At 42.1% G+C, this 21,472-nt stretch overlaps 1 protein-coding gene across 1 annotated transcript; it reads right to left on the minus strand.

Moving 5' to 3' along the window:
- Positions 1–12,106: 12,106 nt before the first annotated feature.
- Positions 12,107–21,204, minus strand: Pfdn4 (prefoldin subunit 4). Its single transcript, XM_027946395.3, has 4 exons — positions 20,978–21,204; positions 15,581–15,688; positions 14,660–14,800; positions 12,107–12,503 (listed from the first exon to the last, which is right to left on the minus strand). Exons 1-4 carry the CDS (start codon positions 20,999–21,001, stop codon positions 12,372–12,374), a joined length of 405 nt encoding a protein of 134 aa, XP_027802196.1. The 5' UTR covers positions 21,002–21,204; the 3' UTR covers positions 12,107–12,371.
- Between the last annotated feature and the right edge of the window lie 268 nt (positions 21,205–21,472).

Genomic DNA, 21,472 nt, shown 5'->3' on the forward strand with positions numbered 1-21,472 from the left:
ATTTTCTTCTACTCCAAAACATAAAAAGGAATGAATAACTTTCTAATCGCTATTTCTCTCCTTTTCTAGGAAAGTCAGACTGAATAGAAATGAATCATGGTAGCATGTCAGAGTGACCAATGGCAGACCTGCCAAATATCTGTCCATTTTGAAGCAGCTTCGGCTCTACAATTTTCTGTAACAGTAAACACAACAGTCTTTTTGGAAACACACCCCCTTTGTTAATGCTTTTGAGTGTGTCCAAGTTGCTTCCTTTCCATTTGTCTTCTAGATGTTTCCTATGAGCAGAACTGTAAAGCAGACTTCACAAAACTGAAATCATTTCTTCATTTGGTGAATTCATAGCTGTGTGTCTTTTTTTCTACTCCCAACTATAACCAGGAGTCACCAAATGTTAAAAGGCTTTTTCAATTAAGTCAATAATTAAGCTGGCATTGTTTCCACAGAGTCTAAGATATTAGCTAGGCAGGAAAGATACCAATCCAGTTTTGAAAAATAAATGCCTATACTCTCCAATAGTAGAGACCTCTTATAGAGATGTGACTGGGCAGGCTTCTGAGATGGGTCTCCATGTCCTGCTCCTGATTCCCTGGAATTTCTCTCTTTGGGTTATCCCATCCCCTGGCTTGAGGGCTGGACTTATTGGCTTGCTTCTCACAAGCAGAACATCTCAAGATGAGATCTAGTGACAGATATTCTGTGGTTTTCACTTTGGTCTCTCTCTGTCTCTAGGGACATGACATCCCTAGAGACAGACCAGTTGAGAACCTAATGCAATTGAGTTTGGATGTGGTTCTTCTGAGATCTGACAGTGGCCTCCAAGTGAGCTCTGAATCAGACCAACCCCCTGTTAAGCCTCGTGATGACCTTGCTCCTGGCAGACACCTTGGTTACAGCCTCATGAGAGACTGAGCTACAGGTATCCAGCTGAGCTGCTCCCACATTCTCCACCTAGAGAATCTGTGCGTCAGTAAATCTTGGCTGTTTCCAGCTACTAGATTTCAGGGAGATTTGCTATACAGCCATAGATAACTAATACAAATTGCAACTGAACCTCTCGTGTGACATCCACATTGTCAACCGTGCAAAGCCTTCAACTGTGAATCCGGTCGTGGGAAGCTGAAGTGTGGTGTGGTCATTCATATTCATTCATTGAGTTTCCCGAATGATGTAATTTCTCTAGGTATTCATCTCCATTGGGTGCCAAGAATTGATCTCATTTTCCACTTGTTTCAAATGAGATAAAATATAAATTTAGGAAGAGGGGAAGCTGGAAGGCACTGTAAGAGGTTAAGCAAGAAAACTAAAGAGATCATTATTAAGTCTTCATTTTTGAAATAGACACTTTCTCAGGAAAGTAGTAGATTCTTCTCACGCAGATACGTGAAAAAGGACCTGCTAGAATAAAATGTAACTGTAGAGTCAGATGAGAAAGCAGAATCCTAAACACAATGGTAAAAGAACCACAGGATGCAAGAAGGGCCAAAATGCTGCAAGACTCGTGAATGTTCTCTCCATCTGAAATGAACTGGTCATTGAATATGTAGACGTTTCCAGGCTTTTTCATTCTTGGTGAGTGTTCACTGTTTCCCAGGACCTTGGATAGTGTCCCCATTCCTGGAGTCGTCCACTGTGACTCCACTCACAGCTCCAGGAATAGAGCTCATGACCCAGGCCTGGGAGATCATCCACTGACAGGCAGAGATGGGATCTAAGCTGGTTCAATCGACAAACCTCTAGTTTTTGTTTTTTGATTTTTTTTAAGCTCCAGGAGGAAGGTTTTTATTTTTTATTTATTTATTTATTTATTTTTGTGGCATGTACCTAAAAGGATATAAAGATGGAGCCACTGAGATCATTTCTCCATGATGCAGGATGACAGGAGAGCCCAGATAGAGCTGCTGTGGCTTGTGGCCTTGTCCTGCAGACAGCAAGAGAGGTAAAGTCGGATGGCACCATGTGACCCCCAAGTCCAGCCTGCTGGACACCAGTCCTGTCTCTGAAGCCTCAGTTATGAGCACCAGTGAATTTCCTCCTGGGCTTCAGTCAGTCTGAGGAGACATTTTGGGCTGGTTGGTTTTTTGCCTTAGATCCCATTCAACAGGTAGTGTCTTAATGCCTTCAGGAGTGATCGTTTTTAGAATGCTTGCCTTTTCACTTGAACTATCCCAAACAGTCTCATTGCTTTGGATCAGCTTTCCTCCAAATCAAATTTTAAATGTTGTCAGCCAATGCAAAAATGGAAGCATATCTCTTATAATAATAGCAACCATTGAGCAATTAATAGGTATTGGGTATTGTCTGAAGCATTGTATATGTTATGCCATTAGTCTTTATTTTTCTAGAATCAGGAGAGTAAAGCCATTAAAACACAGACTCTAGAACTCAAGTGCCCCAGATTTGGTTCTTCCTTCTGTCCCTTTCCACCAGTGTCACCTTTTTTAAATCTCTATGACTCAATTTCCCTGCCCATAAAACAGAGGTCATGCTGTCCTCATAAAACTGTGAACTGAATGAGTCAAGATTCATAAAGTGCTTGGCGCACAGGAAGTACTGCCTGTTAAAGTGTCCCTTTCTCTTTTTGTTCAGCTGAATAATTTTTTATGGGTGCATAATAAATATACAGAAGGAGTGGGTTTCACTGTGGCATATTCAGACTGCATATAACATAATCTGATCAATTTCTATCCCCAGTACACTTCCTTGCCCTCCCTCTTCCTCCCTGACCCCCTTCTTCTACCTCACTGGTCTCCCTTCTATTTTTTTTTTTTAATTTTGATTCATTAGACACAACTGCAGCACAACTTTACATTTCTATGATTGTACATGAGGTAACGTCACACCATATGTGCAGTCATATGATGACCATCTCATTCCACCATCCCTTCTATTTAAATGAGATCCCTTTTTCCATGCATCTGGATAATTTGATTAGCAAATCCTGATTTTTTTAAAAAAATGTTTTTATTAGTGCCTCATAGCTATACATATTAGTGAGGTTCATTTTGACATATTCACACATGCATGGAATACACTTCCATTCCCAGTACTTCCTCCTTCCCTCCCTTTCTCCCTCCTCCTGCTCCCCTTCCTCTACTCTACCAGTCTTCTTTCTATTTAGTTTTTTTAATTGTTTATGTGTATAAAGGTGGAAAACACTGTGGTATATTCATATATTTATATAACATGACTTGGTCTGTTTTATTCTGCGGTTCCTCCCTTTCCCTTCCCTCCTTCCTCCCTTCAGTTACCCTTCCCCTACTCCACTGGTTTTCCTTTAATTTTCATTGGATTTCCTTCCCCCTTTTTCTCCTTATTTATCTCTAGCTTTCACATATGAGGGAAAAAACGTTCAACCTTTGACTTTCTGCATCTGGCTTATTTCTCTTAGCATGATGTTCTCTAGTTCTATCCATTTGTCAGCAAATGCCATAATTTTGTTCCTCTCTATGACTGAGCCAATCTCCATTGAGAAAGAAACTTTCTTTATCCATTCATCTGTTAACAGGTACCTGGCCTAGATCCATAACTTAGCTATTGTGAATTACACTGCTATAAACATTAATGTGCCTGTATCACTATCATATGCTTATTTCAGTTCTTTTAGATAAATGCCAAGGAGTGGGAAAGCTGGGTCATGTTGTGGTTCTTCTATTCCTAGTCTCTTGAGAAATCCCTATATGCTTTCCAAAGTGGTTTACTAATTTACAGTCCCATCAAAAATGGATGAAGTATAACTTTTCCCTATATCCCCATCAGCCTTTATTGTTAATTGTATTCTTGAAGTGAAATGAAATTTAAATGTAGTTTTGGGTTGCATCTCCCTGATTGCTAGGGATGTTGGATATTTTTTTTCCTATGTTTGTTGGCCATTTGTATTTCTTTCTTTGAGAAATTGGTTATTTTGCCCATTTTTGGACTGGGTTAATTGTTTTTGTTTTTTGCTTTGTTTTGTTTTGCTTTGGTGTTAAGTTTTCTGAGTTCTTTATATATTCTGTCAGAGGAGTACCTGGTAGAGATCTTTTCCCATTCTGTAGACTCTCTTCATACTCTGAATGGTTTTCTTTGCTTTGCAAAAGCTTTTTAATTTGATGCCATCCCACTTATTGATTTTTGGTTTTATTTCTCTAGTTTTAAGGTCTTTTTTAAGAAAATCAGTGCCTGTGCCTATATGTTGAAGTGTTGACTATGTTTTCTTCTAGCAGTTGCGGTGGAGTTTCTGGTCTAATTCCTAGGCCTTTGATCAACTCTCAGTTGACTTTTGTGCAGGGGGAAAGGATCTGGTTTTATTCTTCTAACAAAAACATGCAGCTCACGGAAGTGTTTCTCATTTATGATCCAACCCTGTAGACACTCTTCTGCTCATTGTCCCAGAGAGGAATCCAGTCTTATGTGGAAGCCCTTTTACATCCCACCAAGACAGCCACTTTAAAATGTAGTTCTAGTACTGAAGCCAAGGGCTGTGAGACTAAGGACAGCTATCATCTTTGTATCCTGGATGTCACCCAGCACAGCATCCTGCCAGTGGTTATTAATATGATGTGGACAAAGTAATCCAAAAGATATCTACAAAGACTACAATGGCAGACGTCAGGCAGAGAACACTAGCACGGGAGTCGAGAATTGGATCAACCAGGCTGGGGTTGTAGCTCAGTGGTAGAGCATTTGCCTAGCATGTGTGAAGCCCTGGGTTCAATCCCCAGTACCATATAAAACTAAATAAACAAAATAAAGGTATTGTGCCCATCTACAACTAAAAAAATATTTAAAAGAATAAAAAAGAATCGAATCAACTATTGCTATTGCTGTGTAACAAATCTCTCCAAAATGTAGCAGCTGAAATCACACATGTGGATTACCTCACAGATTTGTGTGCTGGGGATCTATGAACCATGTAGCTGGACACCTCTGGAGGGGGATATTCCGCAAAGATGCACTCCAGATGTCCAGGGCATCGGGCACATCTGGAGGATCCAAGTGGAAGCTCATTTGTGTGGTGATCAGCAAGATTCATTCCATCCAGGGTGATGGGACTGAGGGCCACCATTCCACAATGGCAGCAAGTGGATGGGCTCCTTCAGTTCTTTCACACGGGCCTCCCCAGCTGACTTCAGCAAAGCAAGCACACAAGAAGAGAGAGAGAAAGGCATGGAATGGGATTTCACTGTTTTGCCCTTTGACCCTGATGGAATCAGCCATTCCGGGCCTCCATTCTCCAGTCTATGAAAACTATATTGTAATTTTCCAAGATCCCTGTTGGCTCCAACAGGATTCCAAGAGCCTCTAAGAAGCTCAGGGGTCCACAGCGGCAGAGCTGCCTTTGACACCTATACAAGCTCACCTGCAGCAGCCAGATGGCTGGAACCTTTCCCCCATCCCCAGCATGACATCTCACAGCCTCCCCTGCCAGAATGAGGAAAACACTAGAACATGCCATTGGCTCTGCTTCCTGGGCCAGGAGGAACTTGGAGGGAAAAGGGGGCCACTGTGGTTAAATGCCAGTTTGCAGCATTTGAGAAAGAAAGAGCACAAAATTTAATTGAAATGGAGAATTTTATTAGTTTACCCTGAAGTGTCAATAAAAACTGGTGCCTGGCAGATGGTTTTGCTGTGGTCCCAACAGCAGCTCTGTCTTGAGGTTAATAACCCTTCACTTTATGGACTTATTGGCAAACTCTCTCTGTGGTATTTAAGTTTGTTTAGATGTTTTCTTGACTGTTATTAAAAAAAAAAATCTGTCCACTACCGTTTTTTCATCTACTGAGGAAAGTTCACACTCCTTTCCTTTTGAGGAATGTTCTGGAATCTCTTTTAGCCCATTATAGCAATGAAGCAGGACGTCAACTAAAAACCACATTTAACAGTTTATTGATGTTGTAAGAAATAAGTTGTTGTTTTGTTGTGTTTTTTTTAATCCCTGACACGGGTGTATTTGCTTTCCTTTCCGTTAAGGAAGGGCATGCTTCCTTCAGATTGAAGAGAGGGAACACGTTGCAGAAGAGCCATATTTGGTTAAAATTCCAAATGAAAGATTTTCTTCTTTACTGTTAATTACAGGGCTTTCGTCAGCCCTCATTGATCCTACAGATGTTCCTGCTCCCTTCTGAATTAGCTATGAGTTGGTGGCCTGTGAACTGGAGTTAGCAGATGTTTGTCATTTGTCCCTTCTTGTTCTGTTTTCCTTAATGTCTTTTAAATCTTTAAATGATTTGCAACCTTTAAAAACCAGGAGATGTCACACTGAAAGAAATTTAGATTTCCGACTTCCCTGAGCTATAGGAAGGCTTGGTGACTCCGGCACATGCTCCAACATGGTGACAGCTGGCTGAAGCAAAGAGGCCATTTCCTTCTTTTGGTGGGGCACATCCTTGTCTGTCACCACCATCTCCACAACTCCCAAGTGCTCTAACAACTATGCTATTAATAAGCAAAAAATGAAAGTCCATAAAAGCCAGTGACTTCATCGTTGAGAAGATAGTGGGGTGGGTATAAACTGATGCCCTAGAGAGTTCTGTCACTGTGAAATTGGGCAGCTGCTACTCCTCCAGCCTGCTTCGTTCATTCTTGATGAGTGGGTGAGGCACTGGGTGGGGCACGGCGTTCTGGTCTGAACACCTTCTGCCATGGGATATTGCAGGGAGACCCTCAAGGGCCAGATGGCATTTGTGCAGTTTTGTCCATGAGTCCTATTGTAGGCATTGAATTTAAGTGACCTTCAGTTACCCTGAATGCATCACCACGTTATGATCTCCAGGGACGCTCAGTGTTTTGGCTTCCACAGCCTCTTCCTCCAAAGGTAAATATTAAAAAGTGCATTTATGACTGCTGAGCTATAAAGACATGCACAAACCAGGTTGGATTATATTCATTCTTCTTTTCTGATTTTAAAGGAATCATTTTGCAAGGGCAGAAGGCATCAGATAATTATGTAGTGGTTTGACCCGTTTTCTTTGCATTGACATTGGCTTTCCTGTTGGTTTCTTATTCGCTTTCTTCATATTACTTGGTCTTCAGAGCAATCACACCCTCATTCTTGACAGAACAGGGAGGTGTGTTATCTTGGTTTTGTGTTATTAGCAGCTGCGATGCCAAAATTAACCCATATTTTACACTTCCTCATTGTCCTGCCTGGCACACAACTGTCGTTAAGCACACAGAAGGAAGATGTCTAAGCACCCTGGTGTGTCCCATTTAACATCTAGAACTTGCTCTATGTGCTCCTCTAGTCCCTGGTTCATCCGTGTTTGCCTGCCTTTAAAGACTTCCATAAAAGTTACAAGCACCAGTCAGTAGCTAAGTGCTATTTAAACCCTGTGGCCAAATACCATCTATGTTCTTGGAGGGATATTTTTTTCTTCAGTGCTTTTTCAAAGGGCTTCCAGAATGATTCCGATAGCAGGCAAACAGGTAATTTAACACTTTCAAGGAAACTCGGATTCTCGGCCACAGTGGATGCCACCGTCCCCAGTAGTCAGCTGGCTGCCATAGACGACAGGTCACTCCGGAAGCAGAGCTGTGCTTTCTGCTCAAAGCTAGAAAGCAGGACTCATAATTTACATCAGGGCCTGTTTAAACGCTAGCATTTTGTAGCATTTCATTGATTCCTCTCCTCAACCCCCCTTCAAAAACAGATAGAAATTGCACAAAACATCATTTCCATGAATTACACTCTCTCTCCACCCTGACCCCCCCCCAGTTGTTTTATAATTTTTCATTAAGTCAAAAACTCTTCACTATCGTTTGAACCCAAATGCCATTTTATCTCGATGGCTGAATCTTTTATCTATGGCTGTTTTTAAAAGGAACAAGAGAAGTAGGATCTCTTCTCATCAAGGAAGAAGGCTGCCCTGAGTTCTATTTTTCAATCACAGCCCCCCCCCCCACAACCCATAGACACCCACGGCCTCCTGTCACCTGACATTCCAACTGCATTAACACAAGACCATGACCAAGTGCCTAAGAGCAGGGCACCTGTGGGCCATGAAAACTTTAATTTCTTTTAAAATCAGGAAGAAAAAAAGAATGTAATCCAGCCTGGGCAATGTTTGTCATGATAGGTCTGTAGTTATAAAATGCACTTTTTAATATTTGCCTTTGAGGAAGAAGCTCTGGAAGCAAAGACACTGGGCGTCCATGGAGACCATAACATGATGACACATTCAGGGAAATGGAAAGTCACTTGATTCAACTCCCACAACAGGACGCATGGTCCAAACTGCACAAATGCCATCTGGCCCTCGAAGGCTTCACTGAGACATCCCATGGTAGAAGGTGGAAGGCCAAGAGCTGGCAAGGGTTAGCTCGAAGGGCTGAATTTATGACAAACAGTTCTCAGTAACGAATCCACCTGCAGTCATAACGGCCCATGCCTGAGGACAGAGTCCTCTGACCCAATCCTGCCTCACCTCTCAGCACTGTCACATTGGGGATTAACAGAACAAAGTTCCATTCCAATGCATGAACTTTGGGGGACACGCTGAAATCAGACTGCTGTGAAAACACTCCACCTGCTCCCAGAGTTCCCATGCTGTGTAGCTTTAAAAGACCAGGTCCATCAGCCATCATCCATCATTTGATGGAGAAGTTTTTCCAAGGTTTAGTCCTGTGAGACTCTCACCCTTCCTAGGATCCCAGGTGCTGCCCATGGTGCTGGCCCTGAGTCCACCCTGAGATCCACCAAACTAGACCAGCTGCTTTAATGGATTGCAAGCCTTTGCACTTGACGATAGTCACATCACATGGAAGGCTTTTTCAAAACATCCAGTAGCCCCTTGAGAATCACTGCCTATGCAGCTCTGGTGTCTGAGGGGAGGGAATCAATATTTCTGGGGTGGGTGAGGTTGAGGTGGTTGGCAGGGATCAGCAAGCTCTTGTAGGTCACTGGAGCACTGGGCATTGTCCCCACTACCTCCTGCTTCAACCCTCTGGCTTTGGCCCCTAGGACCCTACACTCTTGCATCTCTCTCCTTTGCCAGCTCTTTTTCCTCCCACCAGCACTTTTTCTAAGTTCCAGTCTCTCCTGGAAAAAGCCACCTCAGCTGCTCAGGGCACAGCCCCTGGATCAGCCACCATCATTAGTGAGTCCGTTACAAATGCAGCCTGAGGTCCTAGCCCAACACACTGAACCAGAACTTGCATTTTTAAAAGGTCTCCGGGTGATTTTTGTGTGCTTTAAATGTTAAGAGAAATTATTCTCAAATATACCTCCCCAGCCCACATACCCTAAATCTCAAGGCACCATCCGAATGGCCAGTTAAGTCTCCACATGGTCAATGCCCTAGCAATTCCAGGCATCCAAGACCATGCTCATGCTCCTCCTCCCCTCCCCTTCCCCAGCCCCTCTGTGCCCACTGCAAACCAGACACCCCTGACCTTCGTTTGTTGACAGAACCAGCAGGGTACCAGGGCTCATAAAGCCAAATGAGGACAGTTGTTAGGCAGGCCACAAAAATGAGCGCCATGGGCTCAGTGTGGACCAGGATGACCTGAGACACCTATTTTGTCTAATGGACAAGCAGCTGAAGACTGCCATTTGGAAATATGGTTTCAATGTTCCAAAACTATGAATTTTTATGTGAGTGCTCTGAATTTTATTGTGGCCAAAAATTCAATTTAAAAAAAAATTAAGAAAAGTGTAGGCTATAATTTCACCTATGCTCAAAATCAAGTTCTCTTTGGCTTTCTGTTCCCTTCAGCATCTGTTACTATCAATACTTCTATTTAGCCACCTCTGAGTCCCAGCCCTCCCTTTCTTCTGCCAGCTGACTCAATGCACCAAGGAAGGTGCAGGGACATCAGGTTATCTCCATCTCCACCTCTGTGAGGTGAAACCTACCTAGCAACTGCCACATTATTTTAAAATACTGTTCTGGTCATGCATGTTACCTTCCAAACCCTGTAGAGACTACTACCCTGGCCTCCAGCTGTCAAAACCCCCATCTCCTCCCTCCCTTAACTGATCCTGTTTTTGACTATAGCTTTCAAGCCTTGGAAAAGGTAACAGCCGTTGTGGAGATGGAAAGAGATGAACAGCTTTGAGCAGTAAAGTCTGCAGCACAGCCTAACAGGAAATTTCAGTACAGAGCTAATTATTTCTCATCTTGTTCCTATCAAAAGCCTGAACTTCACATATCATATCGCACACCTGAGTTTCCAAACTGGCAGCCAGGGGGTCAAATCTGTCATACAAACCTTTTGTTTAGCCTGTGCTGCTTTTGAAAAGGTAGCAATTGCACTGTCTAAAAATTGCACATAAAAATCAGAATTCTTGCCTTAAAACAAATACCAGTGATAAATCTAGATCAAAACGTCTACATGGTGACTACTGGCTGGAGCCCAGTGTTTACAGTCTTCATCTAGTCCAGTGGTATAACTACAAATGTAGGAGAGGGCTATGGGCAACTTTAGAAATGAATTGAACCAGTATTCCTGATGTGCTGAAATTCCACAGGTAAATGGAGGAAAACAAATTTAATGGGCATACTATAACCTTTCTATTCCCACTGATGTTAGATTTTTTTAGCTTTACTTGGTAACATGCAAGACAAAAAATTTCAGCCAGGTGCATAATTCCAGTTCCAAGCACATAAGTCAGATGAGCTGTCATCAAAATTTATAAATGGGCAAACAGAGTTGCCCTCTCTGCCAGATCCACCATTGGCACTTCCAGATCCACCCATTCACCACCTGTATCACTAATGACTTTTATGAACCATCTCTGGATTCTGGTTGGGTTTAGCCAATGGTGGGGCCCAGTTGGACTCCGGAGGGAGAATGAGGTTAGGGTTCTCATTCCCCATCACTGCAGGTCACAGGTGGATACGTTCCTCCCTAATGAAGATAGCCTTTTCCTGGGTTCCAGAAAGGGAGAGGTAGGTGCTCTCTACCCTGGCCTCTGAGGGTCCCCCTCTACCATTGTGATCCTGACTTCAGTTTTCTCAAATTACTTTAACTTGGGCATGTTCTCCACTTCCTGTGGCAATCTGACTACTCCAGCCTCAATCTAACTGAACATTAGCCAAAAGCATTCAAGAAGAAATATCACCATGAGAATTATTTTCTAGAATCTGAATATCACTGCTGGAGATTTTGCAGCAATTTTAAGTCTGTCTTCATATTAAGAATTTTAGAAATCGCATATTCCTCTATCTTTAACCTTGAATTAATGTTTATAAACATTTAACCAGAAATATATATTTGCAATATGTATAGCTTTGAAGAGGAAAAAATATTTCTTCTAAAATTATGAATCTTAAACCCTAAAAAATTATCATCTTTATATTACAACATTTCCCTTGGTATCTTGGCTTATCAGTGCCATCTGCTGGGAAGGATGGTATACTTAGGTCTTCTAAATTCCCAAATGTGTCCTTTTGGGGAAGGAATGGAAGGCAAATGCTCTTTATTTAAAAATCTGCCGTACTTTTAAATATACAGCTGCTCATTTTCCGCATCATTGTCAATATATACCCCAATTAATTACAAAGCACTGAAATTATAAGCCTAAAATTTATAATTTCAAAAAATTAAACTTTTTCTCTACAGACATACATCTCTTGGTTTCTAAAATATTCTTTGTTCTTCTGTTGTTTGCTCTATATTTATATGAAGATTGACATGGCCAGGTGCAGTGGTGCACACCTATAATTCCAACAGCTCAGGAGGCTGAGACAAGGGATCCCAAATTCAAGGCCAGCCTCAGCAACTTAGCAAGACCCTGTCTCAAAATAAAAAAATAAAAAGGCTGGGGGGTATGGCTCAGGGGTTGATTGCACCTGAGTTCAATCACCAAGACCAAAACAAGTTTGACATGCCTCACATGTCTGGACATTACCCCTTTATTTAGCAACACCTATGATAGTGATATATGTAAAAAGTATGTTTGATATATGTTTAACTATGTCTATTACATATATTTATGTACACATTTTTTGCAGCAAATGACAAAGTTTTCATTGTGAACTGAGCAAGCAAGTGCAAGACTGCCCATCTTTTTGTGGTTTCCACCTTCCTCAAAGAGCAACTGATGTCAGATACATAAAGGGGACACAACTTAAATTTTATCAATGAAAACTGCAACAAGTATTCTAAATAATATAGAAACATAGACGGTTGCTTAACTGATTTTAATAACATGACATAAAGCCCCTAAACTTGATATAACAGTTATGCAAAATACATAGATGAATACTGTCTTTTTCAAAAATATAAAATAAATAAGCACGACATGTGAAAATAGGCAAGTTTCCATTAAATAAATGAAAAGTTTAAAAAGAGAAAATTTTCTTTTCCATATCATTTGAAGAAGGGAAATTATCATTTTAAACAATATTCAAGTTTATTAAACAAATAAAAAAAGTATTATAAAATGTTTAACTTTCATCAGCTTCAAGATTTATGTTGCTGCCAAATTTCGCATATAACTGAACTTTCAAATCTGCTAACACCCGCTGAATTGATTCCACTCTGGATTCTAAGGCGTCAATTTCTTCTTGCAAATTTTTCTGGAAAAAAAAAAAATAGTTTAAATTAATTCTATTCAGTTGGCTGGTTTCAGAGCATCTGTGTCTGAAATAATATTTGGAAAGAATTTCAGGTCAAGAACTTTCTAAACTTGGACATGCAGCTAAATGACACTGATAATTAGATCTGAGACAAAAGTCTAATTCAGGCCCATACTTATTTAATCACAGAATAAGTCATGACTGTTTCTCGGCTTTGCTAGTCTAAAAACTGAAGCAGCTAAAAGAAAATTAATTCTTAAATTATCATAGCCTAATAAAGAAAGAAGTACATACAAAGACTTCTGTAAACATGTATCATGAACTTGCCTGCCTTCTAACACAACCTGTCCCATCAAAACACACAAAATCACCAATAGTTAAGAATAACAGCCTATAGTCAAAATCTGGCAGTTTTCACTATGAAGCCTCTAGGGCTAAACTTTGGAAGAGAAGAGCAAGACACAGCCATTTTGCCCACAGATGGCATACCCATTAACATGTTAACCTCAGGAGCAAAGACAAACACTTAGTTTTAGCAATGTTATTCTTTTAGAAGTCTAGCCAATGGTTCTCAAAGTGTGGCCCTCTGCCCAGTATTGGGGCAAAAATCACCTGGAATTATTAAAAATACAAATTCTAAGGCCTTACCCCAGGTCTCATGAGTTAGAATTTCTTTGTGTTGGGCTCAACAACATCAATTTTTAACAAATCCATGGGAGATTCTAATTCTAAAGACTGCTAAAAGTTTGAGAGCAATTATTACAAGACAAAAACTAGAAATAGCCAGATGCAGTGGCCATGTCCCTAATTTCAGCAACCTGGGAGGCTGCAGCAGGAGGATCAAGAGTTTGAGACCAGCCTAGGCAACTTAGGGAGACCCTCTCAAAATAAAAAAGCCTGGGGTTGTAGCTTAGTGGTACAACATCCCTGGATTTGATTCCCAGTAACACACACACACACACACACACACAGAGAAATAGAAACAAGACATGTACCTATTAAAAAAGAGAAAATTTCCATATCAGAAAATCCAATCAACCAAATAAGACTAGAAGATTATTTTTAAATTACAAGTCCATCATATCCCCCTTTCCTCAAAATCCTCTGCTCTAAGATGGGGTGGACCAAATGACAGCCCACAGGCCAATCCAGCCTGAAGCTCGTTTCTATAAAGTTTCACTGCAGCACAGTCATGCAAATTCATTTACCCATCTTATTTTCACAGGTTTATTGGACGTGGGTTTAATGCTTGTTTAGGCATATAAATAAGGAAGATTATCAATTTAAGTAATATTCAAGTTAATAAAGCTAAAGTTGAGGAAATGTTTGAATGCCCTTGGCTTCTCACACGCTAGCTCTGTGGCTGTTTCTCATCGACAGCCCAGAGGGCATGCAAGTTAGTGAGCAACTGCACATAATGCACCCTTGTCTCAAGCAGTGCTAAAGAGCCCACACTCTGGCCCAGTCAGTACAGGTCTCTGATCATTTCCTCAAAATAATTTTCTAAATGTAAACAAAGATTTATGTGTAAGAATGCTCACTATGACAATACTATGACAAAATATCAGAGACAAGTTGATATTAACAAGAGCAGTAAGCTAAATTAATGTCCAACTATACGGTATTAAAGATGGTAGTAAATAAGCCATAGAAAATGACATAAGTCTGCCTGAGTTCAAGAAGGTTCCCAATGAACATGTGCTAGGTGAGTAACCAAAGTGTGGAGCAAAACTACACAGAGAATGAGGAAAAGAACAAGATACATGAGCATGTTCCCTATGGATGGTCACCTCTGGACAGTGGGATTACAGGAAGTTTCTCTTTTGTGCTTTATAATGTGCTGTACTTTCTAAATACTTTCAGTTAGGAGAAGATTCCAGTGTCAGAAGACCACTGTTTACATGTCACTATGAATAAGTACTGTAACCTCTCCAAGCCTCTATTTCTCTTCCAAATTGGGATAAAAACGGATCATCATTAAGATTAAGTAAAATTACACTGGCAAAGCATTGAGAGCCTGCCTAGGATGTATAACAACCCTTAATGTTACTTAACATCCATTATTTTCCTCCACCCAAAATTACATGTTCTTTAAAGTGATGTAAGTCCTAATTTAAGAATTAGACCTTGTCACCCAGGGAAAGACTCCCACATACCTTTGCTTCCTCTAACATTTCCTGTGTTTCCTCTTGAGAATGGCTAATGAAAACATCCCCAATTTGATAAGGTATCATTAAGCAGTCATCATCTGCAAGCATGATGTCATCACAGGCATCTTCTAAATTTTGGAGTTGTTTCTATAAGTGCAAAAGTGAACAGCAATGAAAATGTCTCAAGATTCCCCAACAGAACTAAAAGCCAGGTTCAATATGGGGACACCAACTTTCTGAGGGGCTCTTTCACAAAGGTATCACCACACTAAAAATAAGACTAAACTCTTACCCTTAGATGACACCTCACCTGGAATCACTGAGGAGCAAACACATCGTCCTCTGGATATTTCCAGACTGCTATGAGCACCCTACCCTACGTGGACTGCCGGTATCTGAGATCACTCAACATTTCCACTTTAAACAATTCCCCGCTGGTGAAGCCTGCCTTCTCACAAGAACCAAACAAAAAAAAACAAACAAATCTACCTTTCTCAGCCTTGCTTGCTGAGATGGGGGCTGGGGGGAATAATAGCTTAATTTCCACCAACGGAATGCACATGAACTGGACATTTTGAGAAAGCTGCAGGAGAAGCTGGGCACAGGCCTCAGGGACATGGGGTTGCTGTAGCAGCAGCTCGGTGCTCCTCCTCACCAAGGAGGCTGCTGGCTCTGGGATCAGTGGAGAAAAAGCAGTTTCGTCCCTGGTCAACTTCCCTCAGACACAGTTCTAGAACTTGCTCCTGAACCCTCAATCTAGACCCAAGGCCCTCACCAATTCTGTTCTCTCCCATCCCTTAAAAAAAAAATGACTTTCTACTTAGGGTAGACTGTGTCGCCGACAACAAAAGCCCACAGAGATATACTTAACTGTGCTCAACTTTTAAAAATAAACAACTTTTTATTTTTCCGAAATAAGACAAATACCTTTTTTACTTCTATTTCTTCCTTTAGTTCTGTGATTCTACTTGTATTCCGGGCAAATTTGTTTATCTTTTGCTGATCTTCAAAAGTAACATTGACATCTTCTGCAGCCTGAAAAAAAGGTTTCAATTTTTTGTAGAATTTTAATGAAGAAGTTATAGATTAGCTTATTTTACTAAAATATCAATAAACTATCCTAATGTAATCCAGAATCATAAAACTTATAGAATATCACAAATGCCTTAGTTTTTGCTCCATGAGCTTAAAATTTGTTCATGAATCTATAAATTTTTTAACATTATAGAAAATAGTGCCTAACTTTTATACATTCCAAATATAAACAACATTTAGTAAGTCAGAAAAAAGAAACAGCTCATCTTTGGCCAATAGTAGACTTTCCCAAGGCAGAACACTCTTTCATCAAAATAACCCAGGGAGCAAAAAATATGTGGTCAAATAATGTTAATGCCTCATATTAGATTTTTTCCCCCATAGAGTTAAAACGTGTATAAGCATATTGTTAAGATCATAAATATGAGAGTCTCTAGTTTTTAATCAAACTGATATTCAATGGCTATACCCTGTACATAGTAAAAATTATATTATAATGTGAAGCTTGTTTATATGTCTTCATAAGGCACAATTCACTATAAAATGATAAAGATTAAATGTTTATAAAATGACAAAAATCCAAAAGCTTAATATTTAAAAACTTAGCATATAATGTGATTAAATCTGCAAATAAAGAGTGCTTGGATGTCATAAAGCATAAAGTACTAAAGTTAACAGCTGACACTGATTGAGCCCTTACTATACACCAAGAACTTTCTAGGCATTTGATCATCTCTACTAATTCTCCAACCAGTCTTAATAAGGGGGATTGTCACTGCTATTTCACAGGTGGAAAAACTGGCACAGAATTTAAATAATTGGCCCAAAGTCGCACAGCCAGAAAATAAAGGAGTCTGATTTTTACCAAGGCAGCCTGGTCCCAAGAGTCCAAGACATGCCTGTGGGCTCTAAGAATTGGAATGCAAAAGTATACGCGTATACTTGTGTGCACGTGCGTACATGAGTTTCTGCATACTTAGAAGAGGCAGCAGGAAGTTCCTGGATTTCATCAGGTTCTCAAATGGGCTCTATATATTAAGAAATAATTAAATACCAGACTCTCCTTAGAGATTCCTTTATAAACAGGTGCTCTTATTATAAAGGACTAACAATGTATGGTATAAAAATAGTTGTTACTGAAGCTACATTATTATATCTATTAACACATTTAGTTTATCATATAACTATATAATAAATGCAGCTTCATAAGGATTACCAGCTTTTTTGCCAATGAAAGATGAAAGGAATGAGTTCACGATATCCACACTCCATCCTTTGTCTCTTGTGACCCATGACATAAAACATAAAACTTTTATTTCTCCAGTACTTGAAAGTCAACCTGTAGTCTCAAGCAGGACGGCTCAGTGGCCAGAATATAAAGGCAGAAACCAGAATTGAGCCCTCCCTTTTATTAGACTCTCTTCCCAATAAGCCATTTCACATGCATTAGGACCACCACCAGATCCCAAGCACATCCTAAGAAATCCCTTACATCATTATTGTGTAGCTTTCTGAGTGTTCAACCCCACACAGTTTTTATAAAGTGGGAAACATGGAGCTATACTAAAGAAACCACAGGAACACCTATAAGCAGGTGTCTTGGCATTTAAGTAATTCTCCCTATATTAGAACTACCAATTTCCTACGCAGAGAATAGAGAATCCTAGAGCTCCTGCTTGCCTAAAAAGTTTATGCCATTTTAGTTAAATATTGAGCTCCAGAACACTTCATATGTATTTATAGCTGTGTTTGCTATCATGAGGATTTTAAAGGGTAATTCATGTAAAAGTACATAGGAGCCTGACACAAGTAAAGCTAATGGTTTCTGAATTTGAATCTAAATCATGATGAATCAGACTCAAATATACATGTGCACATGGGCTTCTGAACACTTAAAAAAGTGAAAGTGCTGCAGAGAACTTGGTTACTGCTCTTTTCAAAACAGACATTTCCTGCTGTAGACCCACCAAAAGGCAAGCACCAGTAGGCACTTAGACCCTGGTGCACAACTCCTAACAGGGGCTCTCCCACCAGGGTTCAGGGCTGCAACTGGTGTGTCAAAAGGGTATGTACCAATGTTACTGTACACTGCCCTGTGGGGTGGTTCACAGCAGGGGTAAGTCACACCTTCAATGGCCAGGGGCAGTGGCTTCTGGTTGTACAATGCTATTCTAGAACACTTCTATGTTTCCTGAACCTGCATTTTGGCAGAAAGGGTAATGCTTTTTTTTGGTTCCAGGGACTGAACCCATGGTGCTCAACCACTGAGCCACACCTCCAGCCCATTTTTATTTTTTATTTTGAGACAGGGTTTCACTAACTTGCTGAGGCTGACTTTGAATTCCTGATCCTCCTGCCTCAGCCTCCCAAGCTGCTGGGATTACAGAAGTGTGCCACTGTGCCTGGCTGAGAGAGAATAATTCTTAATTAGGGTCCAAAACATTGAGAAGTAAATTTACTCCTGAAACTGTATGCAAAGTGGCATGCATATTAATGTGCACCCTTCTTGCAAGCAAGCGGTCTTGGTAGCTTTCACAGATTTTCAAAGGGATCCACAATCCCAAAAGGTTAGGAACACTTCCTTAAGAGAAACCAAATGTAGTTACTGCCAGTGTTGCGATTTTCTAGTACTCAAAGCAGCACAGAGTGGAGGAAAGTCACAGTGGATGCCAATACACCCAAGCAGGAACTTTAGGTAAATTACTCAGTTCTCTTGACACCACCTCAGATTTGTCATCTCTAAAATGAGAAGCTAGTTCTACCTTACAGGGGTGATGAAATGAGTACTGAGCACAGGGACTGGGGATGTAGTCACTGTTCAATAAATGATAGCTAAGCACTTTACCTCCTGAACACTCTTTAGCCAAACTCACTACAAAGAACAGATGCAGGTATAGAAGGAAATCCTGCTAGGCCTAAGAGAAATATGACTGCTTAGGGTTCAAGGGAAAATTAAAATTCCCCAACCTCTGATTATACTCTTATCTTTAAGAGTTACTATCTTATGGGATTCTAGGAGGAAGTGAACCATGCTCAATAATGCTCTCCACTGAGTTTGAGTAGTGACAGCTGAGTCCCCAGAAAGAAAATGGCCAGTTTCAGTCGGTTTTTACTTTTTAAAGGTATCTACCAAGACTCTGTATGTGATTTTTGCTTTGTACTTTCATGCACCTTTCAAGCACAGTCATGAATTTAACAATTATTTAGTAGTACTTCCTATGTGCCAGCCACTGTGACAAGAGAGCCTCAACCCTGCCCTCATTAATACCTGCCAGCTTTCATTTGGTGGGGGGAGGTGGCAAAAGACAAGATGAACAAGATGATGCTCAATGGCAATAACCATGCTGGTGACAATAAATAGTGTAGGGGTGGAAATCTTCACTGCTGGCACTATTTAACCACGTGCTCTGATCTCCCTGATTCTAGCCTTTATCTCGCAAGCCCTCTCCCTCCACAGCTCTCATCAGAGATGGAAAGTTCAGCTTCCTGTGTGACTACTGGCTGCTTCTCCCCCAAGAGTTCACCCCACTGGGAGGACACAAGGATAAGAACTTCTTAATGCCCACACTGTTATCTACATCATTTAAAATTGAGACTGTGTCATATCACATGCTCAAAAAAATTTATTCAATGAATGAAAGAGGAAAAAGGTTGGTAATCTGTCCAAGGTTCAAATCATTCTTCTACCATTTTCTCAATGTTCTCATAGTCTCTGTACTACTTTCTGTATCTGTACAACAGGAATGAACCCACAACCAGTGTCTTCCAAGGAATTAAAGGCCATATGACCAGGGAGGATGCAACTTAACAAAACAAAGGGGAAGGGAACCTCAGTTTCATACCTGCCTGAAACCTCCAGGGTCCCAGACCTTACTCTGTTCCTAAATAAGAATTTATAAGGGACGGACCACAGGGTGAGCAATGCATCCTGACTCCCAGGTTTAGCTGTCCCTTGATCTTGGGCAAGGTAGGATAAGCCAACAGCATCATAGAAGCTATAGACTATGTGATACTAAACAGCAGGAGAGTAAAGAAGTACATTTTAAAAGTAGTTTTAAAAGTGGAGTGAAAACAAATCCCATCAGCTAGAGGATTCTCAGCAAGAAACACCTTTCACAGTTAAAAAGATTCTGGAGTAAGAATGCCTTTAAATCCTAGCTTTTGCCTCCCTTTCCTCTTCTGCCAAATAAGGATAAAAACAGTATCTCCCAAGAGTAGTGAACCAAGATAAATAATAAATGAAATGGGCTAAGAACTGTCCTAGCACACAATAAAATATCAATATTTATTAGCTGTTATTACTTCCCCTCTCCCCCGCCCTGGTTTCCTTTTTCTTCTATCTAGACAGCTGGGAAGACTTGCTGGTTATAAATCCCAAATGGAAGTTTACCTTGCTTTTGAGTAAAACAGTGTGATGAAATATCACGCTATGCCCTATAAGTATATATAATTACCATATACCTTTTTAAGATAAATATTTGGAAAGTGAGCTGTGGGGAAAATAAAATGACCAAATCTGACATCCAGCTCTGCTTTGGAGCAGCAGGGTCACTGCGGGACTACAGCCTGCTCTTAGTCCAGGTGTCCCCATCCCGAGTCGCAAGAGGACCGCAGATGACAGATGCGCGGCCGCTGGGCCATGATACCCCATCGTCAACAGACCCCTGGCTTCACCCTGCAGGGCGAAGGGCACCACTCAGGCTGCCTACAGTGAAGGATCAGCTCTGCTCTCCAGCTCCCCGGGCTGGGGCTGTCCACCGTGCATCCGCCTGCTTTCCCGCTCTTGGGGCTCAGGCAGTCCACAGTGCACAGGCCAGCTCTACTCTCCCACTCCCGGGGCTCGGGCTGTGCACCGGACACCGCCCGTTCTGCTCTCCCGCTCACGGGGCTCGGACTGTGCACGTGCACCACCTGCTCCGCTCTCCCGGACCCCGGGGCTCGGACTGTGCACCGGACACCGCTGCCTGTGCTCTCCCGCTCCCGGGCCCCGCGACCTGCCTCCCCGGCCTCCGCTTCCTCGCGGTGAACACAGCCCCGGGCACCCACCCGCGGCCTGCGGAGGGCCAACGCGAGCACGCGCACACCCCGCCGCGGCCAACGGGCCTCCGGCTTCCCGCACCCAGCGCAAGGCCGGGCCGCGGTCCCCGGGGGGAGGCAGCCCAGGACCCCGAAGGTCCCGGCTTATGGCCCAGGTGTCCAGGGCGCCCCCAGGACCGAGCCCGAGCTGCGACCCTCGCCCTAGCCCGCCCAGGCCGCGCCGGCCGCCCGCCGCCCCAGCGCTGCACTCACCGCCTTCTTCATGGTGGCCGCCATCTTGGGGCCGCACCACCCGGCGCGGCGGGGAGGGCGGCTGTGGTGCGCGTCTCTCCGTGCCCGCGCTCACTCTCTCGCTGCGAGCCCGGAGCGCTGCTTGAAATACAACGCAGTCTTCACATTCCTTCCTATAGGATCCCTTACCCACAATTCCCCATAGCTGGGACTCAGGGCGCAGATGAACCCTGGAAGGACTTGGTACATGCCAATTAAAGGGACAGGCAACGCCCTGTGAACCGACAGGAACGGGGGCGTGGCGCTCGGCTGCCGACGCCCGCCGTGGGCAGCAGGGGGCGCGCCGGGCGGGGCCGCCAGGGCCGGGCAGGTTCCTGTTCATCACCTAAAAAGGAGCTTGGCTAGAGGGAAATCCAGAGGGCGCAGAGGAGGCGGCGCTCCTGTAATTTATTCAGCAATTCCGGTGAAAAATTCCGGCACCCTCACACTAGTGCCTCTGATCCGTAATGGTGTTCT

This window comes from Marmota flaviventris, chromosome 2 (genome assembly GCF_047511675.1).
Source record: "Marmota flaviventris isolate mMarFla1 chromosome 2, mMarFla1.hap1, whole genome shotgun sequence".
Taxonomy (NCBI): domain Eukaryota; kingdom Metazoa; phylum Chordata; class Mammalia; order Rodentia; family Sciuridae; genus Marmota; species Marmota flaviventris.

Coding starts and splice junctions, on each gene's coding strand:
- Pfdn4 (XM_027946395.3), bottom strand. CDS start 21,001: ATGGCGGCCACCATGAAGAAGGCG. Junction 15,689..20,977: donor CGGCCACCATGAAGAAGGCG/GTGAGTGCAGCG, acceptor CCTTTTTTTCAG/GCTGCAGAAGATGTCAATGT. Junction 12,504..14,659: donor AAATGTTAGAGGAAGCAAAG/GTATGTGGGAGT, acceptor TTTTTTTTCCAG/AAAAATTTGCAAGAAGAAAT.